The sequence below is a fragment of the Clarias gariepinus genome, chromosome 4, assembly GCF_024256425.1.
Source record: "Clarias gariepinus isolate MV-2021 ecotype Netherlands chromosome 4, CGAR_prim_01v2, whole genome shotgun sequence".
Taxonomy (NCBI): domain Eukaryota; kingdom Metazoa; phylum Chordata; class Actinopteri; order Siluriformes; family Clariidae; genus Clarias; species Clarias gariepinus.
Window position 1 is genome coordinate 192,501 of NC_071103.1, and position 14,888 is coordinate 207,388.

Here is a 14,888-nt window from a genome sequence, read left to right on the forward strand (position 1 = left end):
CTTAATTAAAGATATGTATATATATTTATGTCAAACGCTATTTTCTAATAAAATTACATTTATATCAGGCACATCAGGGTCAGCTAAGTAGAGCCATTTGGGTCCCACAGTGCCACGGGTTGCTACCACAGTTACCATGCCGACTGTTACGTTCGGGTGTGCAGTCATGCGTGCACTGAAGAGAGAGAGCGGCGCACAGACAGACGGGTGAAAAAAATTCACTTTTTAAAAAGTTCATGTTGAAATAAATTTATGTTCTGTGCAGATTTAGAGACGAAGGCAGTTGGCACTGTTTCCTTCATCATATTTTTGTCAGACATCGTTCCTGGTTGAATTTAATTATTTTGTACCAAAGCAACATAAAGGACAGAACAGAACAGCATTAAAACCAGATGCAGTTTCTGGAGGATGTGAATGTCTGTTTATACATACGAAAAGACGTGTTTATTCAGATTTTGTTCAATAAAATATGTTTTCTACACTCAAAGCATCGGTGCATGTTTTTGGGAAGTCCGGAGTGTTCATTTACTGGACCTCAAGCAATTTTAGTTGAAGACCCCTGGTGTACATGGTGCAATACTCCAACCTCGGCTGTCCTACACCTGTGTGTATTTTTGGTCACTTTAGGATCTGCTGCTAAAGTAAACAAATGTCCTTTATGAAAACTACCAAAACGGATGGATGATGCAGAACAGAGGACAAGCCTTGGTGGTCTTCTTCTTTGTCTTTCGGCTGTTCCCTTTCAGGGGTCGCCACAGCGAATCATCTGCCTCCATCTAACCCTATCCTCTGCATCCTCTTCTCTCACACCAACTAACTTCATGTCCTCTCTCACTGCATCCATAAATCTCCTCTTTGGTCTTCCTCTAGACCTCCTGCCTGGCAGTTCCAACCTCAGCATCCTTCTACCGATATATTCACCATCTCTCCTCTGAACATGTCCAAACCACCTCAATCTGGCCTCTCTGACTTTATCTCCAAAACATCTAACGTGGGTTGTCCCTCTGATAAACTCATTCTTAATCCTATCCATCCTTGTTACTTCCAAAGAGAACCTCAACATCTTCAGCTCTGCTACCTCCAACTCTGCCTACTGTCTTTTCTTCAGCGCCACTGTCTCTAAGCCGTAGAGCATCGCTGGTCTCACCACTGTCCTGTACACCTTTCCTTTCATTCTCGCTGATACTCTTTTATCGCACACCACACCTGACACTTTTCTCCACCCATTCCAACCTGCCTGTACCCGCCTCTTCACCTCCTTTCCACACTCTCCGTTGCTCTGGACCGTTGACCCCAAGTACTTAAAATCCTGCACCTTCTTTACCTCTGCTCCCTGTAGCCTCAGCGATCCTCCTGGGTCCCTCTCATTTACACACATGTATTCCGTCTTGCTGCGGCTAACCTTCATTCCTCTGCTTTCCAGAGCATACCTCCACCTCTCCAAATTTTCCTCCACCTGTTCCCTGCTCTTGCTACAGAGCACAATGTCATCTGCAAACATCATAGTCCATGGGGACTCCTGTCTTACCTCATCTGTCATCCTGTCCATCACCAGAGCAGACAAAAAGGGGCTTAGAGCCGATCCTTGATGCAGACCCACCTCCACCTTAAACTCTTCTGTCACACCTACAGCACATCTTACCACTGTCTTACAGCTCTCATACATGTCCTGCACCACTCTAACATACTTCTCTGCCACTCCAGACTTTCTCATACAATACCACAGCTCCTCTCTTGGCACCCTGTCATACGCTTTCTCTAAATCTAAAAAGACACAATGCAACTCCCTGTTACCTTCTCTGTACTTCTCCGCCAGCATCCTCAAAGCAAATACTGCATCTGATGTACTCTTTCTAGGCATAAAACCATATTGCTGCTCACAAATGCTCACCTCTGCCCTTAACCTAGCTTCCACTACTCTTTCCCACAGCTTCATTGTCTGGCTCATTAGCTTTATACCTCTATAATTGCCACAGCTTTGCACATCTCCCTTGTTCTTAAAAATTGGCACCAATACACTTCTCCTCCATTTCTCTGGAATCCTCTCACTTTCCAAGATCTTGTTAAACAAACTTGTCAAAAACTCTACTGCCACCTCTCCCAAGCACTTCCATACCTCCACAGGTATGTCATCAGGACCAACAGCCTTTCCACTCTTCATCCTCTTCAACGCCCTTCTCACCTCACTTCTACCAATATTTGCTACTTCCTGTTCCACAACAGTCACCTCTTCTACTCTTTGTTCTCTTTCGTTTTCCTCATTCATCAACTCCTTAAAGTACTCCTTCCATCTTCCCATCACTCTCCTGGCATCTGTCAGTACATTTCCATCTCTATCTTTAATCACTCTAACCTGCTGCACATCCTTCCCATCTCTATCTCTCTGCCTTGCCAACCTGTACAGATCCCCCTCTCCCTCCTTACTGTCTAGCCTAGCATACAAGTCCTCATATGCTCTTTGTTTGGCCTTTGCCACCTCTACCTTCACCTTACTCTGCATCTTCCTGTACTCTTGTCTACTCTCTTCAGTCCTCTCAGTGTCCCACTTCTTCTTAGCTAGCCTCTTTCCCTGTATACACTCCTGGACTTCCTCATTCCACCACCAAGTCTCCTTGTCCACTTTCCCCTTACCTGATAATACACCAAGTACCCTCCTACCTGTCTCCCTGATCACATTGGCTGTAGTTGTCCAGTCAACTAAAAGCACCTCCTGACCACCCATAGCCTGTCTCAACTCCTCCCTAAAGACTTCACAACATTCTTCCTTTCTCAGCTTCCACCACTTTGTCCTCTGCTCTGCCTTTGTCCTCTTCGCCTTCCTCACCACCAGGGTTATTTTACACACCACCATTTTGTGTTGTCTGGTTACACTCTCCCCTACCAACACTTTGCAGTCACTGATCTCTTTCAGGTTACAACGTCGACACAAGATGTAGTCGACCTGAGTGCTTCTGCCTCCACTCTTATATGTCACCCTATTTATGTTCCTGCCTCTTCTGGAAGAAAGTATTTACTACTGCCATTTCCATCCTCTTTGCAAAGTCCACCACCATCTGTCCTTCTACATTCCTGTCCTGAAGACCAAACCTGCCCATCACATTTTCATCACCTCTGTTCCCTTCCCCAACATGTCCATTGAAGTCTGCACCAATCACCACTCTCTCCCCTCTGGGGATGCTCTGCATCACTTCATCTAACTCACTCCAGAATTTCTCCTTCTCTTTTAACTCACATCCTACCTGTGGGGCATAACCACTAACAACATTGAACATTATGCCTTCAATTTCCAGCTTCAGACTCTTTCCAGCTCTGATACTCTCTTCACCTCTAGAACATTCCTTACAAACTCCTCTTTCAGAATAACTCCTACTCCATTTCTTTTCCTATCCACACCATGGTAAAACAATTTGAACCCTGATCCTAAGCTTCTAGCCTTGCTACCTTTCCACCTGGTCTCCTGTACACACAGTATATCCACCTTTCTTCTCTGCATCATATCAACTAACTCTCTTCCCTTCCCTGTCATGGTCCCAACATTCAAAGTCCCTACCATCACTCCTAAACTCTTGCCTTTCCTCTTCTCTCTCTGCTTACGAACACGCCTTCCTCCTCTCCTTCTTCGACCAACAGTAGCCCAATTTCCACCAGCACCCTGTAGGTCAACAGCACCAGTGGCGGTTGTTGTTAACCCGGGCCACGACCGATCCGGTATGGGAATTATATTCTTGATTCGCATCATTGATTTGGCAAATGTTTTACGTCGGATGCCCTTCCTGACACAACCCTCTGCATTTATCCAGACTTGGGACTGGCACAAGAAGACACTGGATTGCGCCCCCCCCCCCCCCCCCCGTGGTTGCATTATGAGAAGAGAGAAATACATTCTCAGGGTTGTGGACTCTAAGGAGCGCCAACAGGCTTTAAGTCGTTGCGAGAAGCTCTGAACAGCAGACATCACTTAAGCCAGCACTTTTCTACAGTAACAGAATGGATGGAGTGACAGTGGGAAGGTGGTGAGATCTGATGGCATGAGAGTTAAGGATTGACAGATAGACAGACACGTGTCACACAGTGGGCAGTCAGCAGATTTGGGTATTAAGGACAGGAGACGGCTGAGGGCTTTGTGTCTGTTCACCGTCTTTTAGCTGTTCTCTATTTCAGATTTGGTTTGAATTCTTTTTTCCTGTTTGAGGTAATCCTTAAGCACCCCGTTTTTGATAGAATGGGTCATTTATATGCTTTTCAGCGGGTGAGGTGGAAACAGAGGTCTTAAGGGTAGGGCTGCTCGATTATGGAAAAAATCATAATCACGATTATTTTGGTCATGATTGAAATCACGATTATTTTACACGATTACTTACTGACTTCGGAAAGATGTTGCATTTATTGAACAGAACAGTGAATTTTCCTGAATCCTTCCTTCTCAACTGTACTAATAGGGCACATGTCTTTGGCTAAAAAGTATGTAACGGCATCTGTTATTTTTTGTGCCTTTCTGAGCTGGATAAATACGGAGTTGCACTGAAGAGCGTGTCTTTAATGGATGACTGTGTTGCCGAGGATGTTGTGGGGGTTGTTCGTCGTTCTTTCGGTTTCTTTATTAGTTGGTCATATGTCGGTCTGTGTTTAAATTTTAAATGGTTTAAAAGATTTGTGATGTTACCAACCGGTACCGACACAACCGCGTAGCAAATCTTGCACGTAATATGTTTTTGATCCACGTCCGCTTCTTCGAATCCAAACTGTTCACGAATAACAGAATTGTTTCTACCTCTTTTGTTGACCAAAGACTTCTGTGGCTGCTCTTTTTCTACCATCTTCACTCGCGCTGATTTTTAAATGCGATCAGATACCACATACGCAACTTCTTCGCTGGCAGTATAGAGTGAGAGAGTTCGGGCTTCTGGAGGGGCGAAAGTGCGGATGCGCGTCAGAACGCAGGTCAAAAAAACTTTTAAAAAAGTGAATCATGGTTTTTTTCTGATTACACCATTTTTGTGATCGTTGAGACCCAAAATCGAAATTGAAATTGAAATTTGATTAATTGCACAGCCCTACTTAAGGGACCTAATTAGTATACTCTGCTCTGTCTGTACTATGGCTGCTAGTTGTCTGTTGAATGTGGCCGATGCTTCAGTCCAACCAAACAACCTTGTACCCCAACTTTTCCGGGTCAAACAGACCTGCTGCTGTTGCTTGGCTCTCCATCACCACCACCACTGTGGGAGATTATTTCTGGGAATTCACAAAGGGGATCCATCACCAACACGGCAGCCGCAGGAGGACACGGTGACCAATACATGCAATACATGCACTAAGGCCATGCCATAGTGGACACAGGGGACACCAACCTCTGAGGCCCTGTCTTCACCCAAACATCCTCTCTGTCTATCCACTGACACTTTCACATAAAAATTCAACCTTTTTTCTTTTTGCCTTCAGGTTAGCAGTTTATCTTTTCATAGTAATATTCGCATTTTACACTAATATGAAAAATCTGCATTAACACATATACACACTACAGTATATACACTGCAATATATACACTACAGTATATACTACAATATATATAAACTACAATAAACACACACACTACAGTATACACACACTACAATATACTCACTACAGTATATCCTCACTACAGTGTATACTTACAGTACTATAGTATACTCACTACAGTATACACACTACAGTGTATACTTACTATTAGGGCTGCAACAACTAATCGATAAAATCGATAATTATCGATAATGAAATTCGTTGTCAACAAATGGCGTTATCGATTAGTTGGGCTGCTCACGTCACTGAGGAGCGCGACCACAAGATGCACAAATACACACAGATACACAGCCACTCGCGCAATGGAGGTTAGAGGAGCGTCTGCAGGATAAAGCGCGCGCGCTCCGAGTCCTCCAAGGTATGGGAGCGATTTACATTAAACGCCTCTAAGAAGACGGTAACCTGCACGCTATGCAAGACCGAGCTTTCATGGCATGTCATGCACGAACACTTAAACAGAAAACATGTTGGTGTTACGGAGGGCGAAACGTTAGCAGGGTCGGTAAAATATCTCCATCTGTATCTCCATTGTGTAAAAGTTGTATAGTTTAAGTGCTTTTGTTTAAACTGTTTGCTAATTTCGGGACAGTCGCGCTAGATCTGTTCACTTGCTACTCGCTAGCATCACATTGCGCAATCACCTCATGAGCAATAGTGATTAGTTAAATGGCGCTATTTTAGATTAGCTTAATTTACACGGTGCGAATAACAGTAGAATATTACATTTACAGTAGGGATTGTTGTGGTTTTCAGCGAATGCAAATAACAGTATATTTGTGACTTTAGCTTTTTTTTTAGACTTTATTTTTTTTTAGCTTTTTGCATTTCCACAGTTTTTTTATAGTCCACTACAAAGTTAACTTGTAATTTACTGTGGTTTTACTTATGCATACATCATTTTATTATACAAAATTACATTATTTTAGCTGTTTATATCTTATTAACTGAATATATCAGTGTATTTTTTAAACTATATGCACTGTGTATATATATATATATATATATATATATATATATATATATATATATATTGTATATATTTATACTGTATATATTATATACTACATTTAATTTAAGGTTTAAAATGTCAAAATTAAAGATTATTAAACTCTATATGTGGCTTTCGCATTTTTAAAAGTTTTTTTTTATACATAAATAATACTCTGATTTATGTTTTTTTAAATAGTTATAAGCAAAATATCTATATAATACTTACTATAGTATACACACTACAGTATACACACTACAGTATATACTCACTACAGTGTATACTTACTATAGTATAGACACTATAGTAAGTATACACTGTAGTGAGTATACTATAGTAAGTATACACTGTAGTGAGTATACTATAGTAAGTATACACTGTAGTGAGTATAATCAAATTCAAATTTTATTTGTCACATACACAGTCATACACAGTACACTCACTACAGTATACACACTACAATATATACTTACTACAGTGTATACTTACTACAGTGTATACACAACAGTATATACTAACTACAGTGTATACTTACTATAGTATACTTACTATAGTATACTCACTACAGTATACACACTACAGTATATACTCACTACAGTGTATACTTACTATAGTATACTCACTACAGTATACACACTACAGTATACACATTACAGTATATACTCACTACAGTGTATACTTACTATAGTATACTCACTACAGTGTATACTTACTACAGTATACTCACTACAGTATACACACTACAGTATATACTCACTAGAGTGTATACTTACTATAGTATACTCACTACAGTATACTCACTACAGTGTATACTTACTACAGTATACTCACTACAGTGTATACTTACTACAGTATACTCACTACAGTGTATACTTACTATAGTATACTCACTACAGTATACACAATACAGTATATACTCACTACAGTGTATACTTACTATAGTATACTTACTATAGTATACTCACTACAGTATACACACTACAGTATATACTCACTACAGTGTATACTTACTATAGTATACTCACTACAGTATCTACACTACAGTATCTACACTAAAGTATACATACACTACAGTATCTACACTACAGTATACTCACTACAGTATACACACTAAAGTAGAGTGTGTGAATGAACACAAATCCCCCCCCACACACACTGACACGCACACACACCCTCCAACATCTTGTGTACTGCCTTCACAGAAGAGTGGAGCACATTATAACAGCAAACAAAGGGGAATAATTCTGGAATGTGATGTTCAACAGGGACTTATGGGCCTTGATGGTCAGGGGTGCACATACTTTTAAAATATAGTGTATAGTACAATACAGTGTAGACATATAGTGTGGGCAAAGCGTTTGAGGCTCATTTTGGTGCTGCTACACACACTGATGCTGCAGATGATCTTACCTCCTCCCACTGGTGGATGTAGCGAATGAGGCGAGACAGTCGGAGCAGGCGCAGCAGGCTGAGGATTTTTGTGAAGCGAACGATTCTCAGAGCTCGAGCTGTTCTATACACCTGAAACACACATTCACACCTCATTAAGGCCACACAAACCCTTAATAAGCTCACTCATAGTAAGAAAAAATAGAAATAAGTCGGAGATCGCAAATTATTCTGTAATGTCAAAGGGGGTGTGGCTGATGTCCACAGACGCCACACACACACACACACACACACACACACAAAAGCCCAATACTGCCCTGACCCTCATGTTCAGTGTGTGTGTGTGTGTGTCTGTGTGTGTGTGTGTGTGAACCTCCGAATCTAGCCGCTCCTCCAGGTCCACCATGAGGAAGATGTAGTCGACGGGGATGGAGGAGATGAAGTCGACAGCAAACCAGCTCCTCAGGTAGTAGCGGCGGATGGCTTTGGGGTCGAGTATGATCTCCGTGCTGTCCTCCTTCACGATGCCGGTCCTGAAGTTCAGCACCAGATCCACCAGGAACAATGTGTCAGACACTACATTGAAGATGATCCACGGTGGAGTGTTCTCATCCTTAAAGAAAGTGATTCCCACCGGAAGGATAATCAAGTTCCCCATCATCAACAGGAGCATCAGGAGATCCCAATAAAACCTGAACACAGAGAGAATCAAGTCAAAGTTCTGTACAGTGAGAACTAAAGAAAATGAACTAGAAATCACTGTTAATACACACTGGGGTATTTATAAAACCTGATGATGGTGTAGATGGGAAGTCCTCAACCCACCACCCTAGTGTCTGGTCTTCTGGTTATGTATGTGCCACAACTAGCCTTAAAATACACTTCAAACAGGAAGGAAGCTCTGAATGATAAACTGTCTTAGACGCTACAATATTGAATTGGTTCACTTGCAGGTTACAGAGATAGCGCCAGATAAATCCTACAAACGTTCACCACTCGCTCTATTCTGCTAATGAGAGTCTGAGAAGGATGGACAGACACATGGACAGACAACTCAAAGACATGGAGCCGCCCCAGATACGTGTCAGATTAAGCAAAGCTGACAGGAGAGGAAGAAAACAGACACTTACACAATATACCCTAAAAAAAACTATAAAGAAAGGGCACTTCACTTGGGTTTTTTTTCTTTTAGACACAATCTTAATATTAGGGTCTAAATGAAAACCTTCCAGATCTTCCCCAGAATCCCCCAGAAAATAAATCTCTAAATAGATTAGCCTAGGGTAAAGGAGCAGATCTGGGGGACTCATGGACGTAGAGTATTATGGTGAACTGGTATGTTTGGATGCTGTCTTCCTCACTCTCATTGATCACTCAGGTTTGTTGACGGTGAGGTGATTGGACACTTCACATCTCAGTTCCCCCTCATGTCTGTGTTTCCTTCTGGCTCCTCCCTTTTAGTTATGATGTCATAGTTAGTCCTGCTGAAGTTCCTGCTTGCACTCTACACAATATGTATATCTTCTTAAACCATTAAAGGACAACAGCACACTCAATCATCCCCCCTCTCTGCTGCGCACACACACACACACACACACACACACACACACACACACACACACACACAAAGATGCATGATAAAAAAATCTGCTTAATTTGTCAGAACGCCACCCATGATGAGGCTCTCCATTGTGTATGTTTTTAAATATGTCATGTTGTCGTTGTAAAAGTGAAAAAGTGTCTCTCATGAATAATTATTGTCATGAACTCGTAATGCCTGCAGTCACTGATTAATTGCCTTTTCAGGATTGTAGCGAGTGTGATTTCCCATGATCTACTTTTGATCTTCATGTTAATGTTAAACACTCCTGACACCTACATCCACTAAACACCCATAGTGCTGACCCCTAGTGGTGACGTCTCTGTGCAGTTAACCGGAACACTATCACAACGTTTGTTACGTGTCTGTCCAGTGTACCTGCTGCTGGCGCATTGGCATTGACTGGTGCTGGTTTTAGTCTGTGTGTGCACTGAGCAGTCTCAGCAGACGGAAGTGACTCAGTACAAGTCCTTACCTAAAAATGTACTCCACTACAAGAAGAAGTAACTTCAATTTGTTTTTACTAAAGTACAAGCACTAAGTACAGTATGATCTCTAAAATGCACTTTAAGTGCAAAGGTACTTCACACAGAAACTGATTTTTCTGGATATCTATCTGACTGACTGATGCTGTTGATAACACGAATGTGCAGAAGGCTCCTAGAGACTAATAGTAACATTAAAGAAATAACAAGTAGCATTGCTAGCATGTTCTGTACTTTAATTAGCTGGTTGCTAGCATTGCTTCCCTGTAAAACGCAAGTAAACACAGTTAAACATGGGCATACAACATGCACACAGAATAAAATAAGGTTAACGGTCAACCTAAGACTTTCTATTTATAATCTTGTTATAAAAATGGCCTGAAACCAAACACGTAAGATCTCAGAGCTCCTCTGATGAGTACGTCAGCTGGTTAGCTGTTAGCACTTCTAAACTTCCCTTAACAAGTGCGTCTGTTCGAGACGCTCGAGAGTCAGAAGAATAGGCAGCACAGAAACCAAGTGGGCAGGATCTGTTTCCTAAGTGACTGTCAATCACTTTGGTATGCTAACCAATCAGCGCTCTCATAATGACCCGACAGTCATTTCTGTAAACTAGAATTGGTGGAATTGTTTTGTTCAACAGGTCACACACACCCTAACACACAAACATGGCCGAAGCCACTTCCCCAACATGGTGAACACACAGAAACCCTCCCGCAATTCATGATGGTCGTCAGCCGTCGCCCCGCCTACGCCACTATACAATATAAAATAAAAATTTAAATAACTTGATTATACTACTTTAAATAAAATAAAAACTGTTAGGGAAACAGGAAAATGTAAAAGTATATATATATATATATATGGTCTACCAAATAAATAAATAGTCATACAGATAATAAATCTTGTTTGTTTATAAATAATCTGTATTCATATGTATAATCATATGTTGATAGGCTCTATTTTGTAAAACACATTTACTGCCACTGCCATAGACGTCCAAATGACGTCCCAAAAAAAAAGCCAGATTAGGTCGTCAAAATGACGTCCAAGTTGGGTCATGGTTGGACGTCCAAATAGTGAACCTAGTTTGGACGTCGAATAGATGTCCAGAATTGGTCATGGACCCAATATAGACATGATCTGCACGTTTATCCGACGTCCAATGTTTAGTGGGTAGTAAGCAAAAGTCAAAAGTTTTAATTCAATCAATTCAATTTTATTTGTATAGCGCTTTTAGCAATTTTCATTGCCGCAAAGCAGCTTTACATAGTTAAAAGAATTATTTAAGTTTGTATGAAATGTGAATTTGTATGAATCAAAATGGTCAGTTTGTCCCTGGTGAGCAAGCCGAGGGCGACAGTGGCAAGGAAAAACTCCCTGAGATGGTAATAGGAAGAAACCTTGACAGGTTTTTACATACGTGAAATATTTTAAAAACGTAAAGATACATGAAATAAATTGTTGAGTACATTAATGGAGTAGCTGTACTTCATGACTTGTTCCCATCAGGTGTTGCTGTGCTGACTCACAGAGACACTGCGCAGGTCACATGATCCCATTCTCTCATAGAGAACCTGCACCATTACCTAAAGTTGTAAAGTGCCCATGAGCTTGATGATGAATGATCAGACTGACCAGCATGCACCACATTACAACTGTGAGAAGGACGGTCATGACTGTCACCCTCACAGTAAATACTGTAAATACTCATGGACCAGTCCTACTTTAGTCTGAAGTCGTAATTATATATTTCATTAAACAGAAACACAAACATGCACAGTTATTTTGATGTAATGTGTATTCACTCCCTGCTAGCCACAAACATGCCCCAAACACAACTGCTGATGTTCTCACTTGCACAGTTTAGTGATTCCTGATGATTATACAGTGTGTGTGTGTGTGTGTGTGTGTGTGTGTGTATATATATATATCACCTGGATATTAAATACTTAAAAGTTAAACCACTTAAATCCAAAATGACTCTGATCCTGACACTAACATACTTATACAGTAATACAGTTTATTTTCTGAGATTATATTATCAGAGGGTTTCTTCTTCATGGGTTTTTCTTGGCTGCTTTCACAGCTGGATTGCACATTAGAAATAAATCTAAATAAATATCTATATCCAGGTATCTGTATGAAGTCGTAACCGCGCTCTCGCCGCGCCAGCAGCAGCCATGTGGTAACTGTAGCATTAAGTTTCACGCCACCAGACCTGCCTGGCTCCCCTCTCTACCTCTCTGGGGTTTACACTCTTTGAAACAAGAGTCTGTAATTTGAATGGTCGCTATTCCCTGGGAACAGAAGTGGTCTGCGCTGTGTGAGGGACAGGGCTGCTTCTGTATTTATACACTAGTGTCTCCATGACCCATCAGTTTCTCCTTCATCCAGGCATTTTCCTGCATCCCACCGGCTCTCCACTTTGGAGTCACGGCAGAGCTGCTGGACTGCCTGCCCTGGATCTCAGGCCTGGTGGTGAGGAAGTGATCAGGACCTGCATACCTGTTTGGACCTCCATGCTTTAATTAAGGCTACTATCCAACCAAAACTTGCTCTGATGGTCTTTTTTAAACCTTGGCCAAAGAAAGCAACACTAACAGGTTCTGCTTTACGCAGACGCGCTCCAGTACACCTGAATGCTTTGTGATTAGAGCCCTGACCCAGGTACTTCCAGAGGATCATGATATGTTTGCTGACTGACATCTCAGGTGTGGTCATCTACACAGGTAACACTGTCAGGCCCACTGCTGAAATTCATGAGAACTCATTCATGAGAGTCTGTGCAGCTCCATACAGGCACCAGCTGCTGGGCAGAGCATTAAATCATACAGACAAGACACTGGGTCATTAGGGCTGGGGGTCAAAGTCATAATTGTCATTAGTTAAAAATATTTTTTTTTTTATTATAATAAAGTTCATCTGTGTTGTTAGATGTGCTACAGCTCTGATAAGCAAACTAAGGGTAAAACATGGAGCCATGTTAATAATTCATGCCGTAACATCGCCACACTCGCCAAGTCTGTGTGTAAGGCATCACACGGTGTGCAACGATGCGTTCATAGCAAATGTGACTACAGAGTTTCATGAATTAAAAATCACTTAAAGGAGGAAAGTGAACGACACAGATGTTGAACTAAAGAGTTCCTAGGAGAACCCAGAGAACTCGGAGAACTTAGAGGACCATACACTTGTACGAGTAACACTCAGAAACGTCTCATTCCACCAAACTCTACACTTGAATGTAAAGTGTCTGATTGGTCAGGTACAGACGATGAGGTTTTCAGAGACAGCCAATAGGAATGCGGCACACATTACTGTGCTGGTGAATATTAATATTATACACCACTACTAAATATGACCCAGAAAGTTCCTTGCACACACACACACACTCTCTCTCTCTCTCTCTCTCTCTTCCAGCATTATTCTCTAATTTCCTTCAATTTTTTTTTCACTCTCCCTCCCAGTCTGTACTTTATTGATTAATAATCTGTCACTCTTTTGTCACATTCTACACTAATACTTTTCCTCTTCGTCCATTTCTACTCCACTTTTTACTCCTTGGTGAAGTTCTGCCTAATTCACTCTCCACAACTCTCTCTCTCTCTCTCTCTCCATTCTCCATTCTTCCACTCATCCAGTCCTTGACTTCCTTTAAACTCACGTATCCATGTTTTATAACATTTGTCCATTTTCCCACCCCTTAATCTGTCCATCCCACCACTGCACCTCTACTTACCTGGTTCACTCTGTACCCTCACACACTCCCTGTCCTATGTCCCCTGTACCTGAAGTCACTGTATGGGTGGATGATCCATGCCCCGGCACTCTTCAGACGTTCCTGTTCGAGGGCGACTGCCTTGTGCGATCCAAACATGCGCAGAGAGAACTTGTTGACTCCAGGCTGTAGCATGGCGCCGAGCTGTCGCTGCATAAACGTTGACTGATTTGAGTAGCTGTAATACTCGTCTCCGTCCAGTCCGGGAACTACCTCCGGACTCCCAGCCGCTGTCGTCATTGTGGTGGTTAGCTCCGCCCCTCCAGTGGCCCCGCTACCAGCAGCTACCACCACCACACCCGTGCCAGAGGACGATGTGGACGCGAGGGCGGCGCGGGATGTAGCAAAGCCCACAGTGCGCGGCCCACCTGCAGGGGGCACGGAGCCAGGCGGGCCGGGTGTGGTGGGCGTTCCTGCAGCTGTGGCGACCCGGATCACACTGGTGGCATCTCGCGATGAGCTCATGACTGACGGACGGCGTCTCGGGGCCACCTCGCCGTCCAGAGACGCCTGGGAAAGACGGAACCCGGGAGACGGTAAACTCCCCTTACTACGCCGCTTTGTGTCCCCATTACGGAGGGGCCGAGGGTCTGAGGAGGCCCCGCCCACCGCTCCATCCATGGTGAGTAAGGTCTCACACACACACACACTCACACTGACCTGTTACACACTGCCTCCTTAAACTATTCCTCACACACACACACACTCACACTCACACACACACTCACAGTCAGTACAGTGTATGTCCTCAGTAGAGCTTGTGGTTAGTGAAGGTCACTCGTCCTCTCTCCCCAGTGTTGCGCGCGCTGTGTGTGTGTGTGTGTCCGTCACCTCAACGCCTTTGGAGCGACATTCAGCCGCGCGCGCTCCATGCCGCTCTTCATCATCACCATCATCATCATCAGGTTCATCATCACCGTGCGCGCGCGGAGTCATCAGCACCAATTACCCCCCCACCCCAACATACCCCCCCCCTCCTGCCACGGCGGGGGTCTGCTGTCCGTCACTTCGAGTTAATATGGCAGTGTGTGTGTGTGTGTGTGTGTGTGTGTCCTGTTACCGTGAGAATGACAAGGACATCTGATC

General features: G+C 42.8%; 1 protein-coding gene across 1 annotated transcript in view; it reads right to left on the bottom strand.

Annotated features, from left to right (window-relative positions):
• Positions 1–14,461, bottom strand: part of LOC128519821 (potassium/sodium hyperpolarization-activated cyclic nucleotide-gated channel 1) — a 26,139-nt gene extending 11,678 nt beyond the window's left edge. The window contains exons 1-3 of the mRNA XM_053493702.1: positions 13,813–14,461; positions 8,310–8,628; positions 7,958–8,068 (exon numbers count right to left, since the gene is read on the bottom strand). Of these exons, the coding sequence (XP_053349677.1) occupies positions 7,958–8,068; positions 8,310–8,628; positions 13,813–14,423 (1,041 nt within the window). The 5' untranslated portion in view covers positions 14,424–14,461. The remainder of the gene's footprint in view (positions 1–7,957; positions 8,069–8,309; positions 8,629–13,812) is intronic.
• Positions 14,462–14,888: the final 427 nt, after the last annotated feature.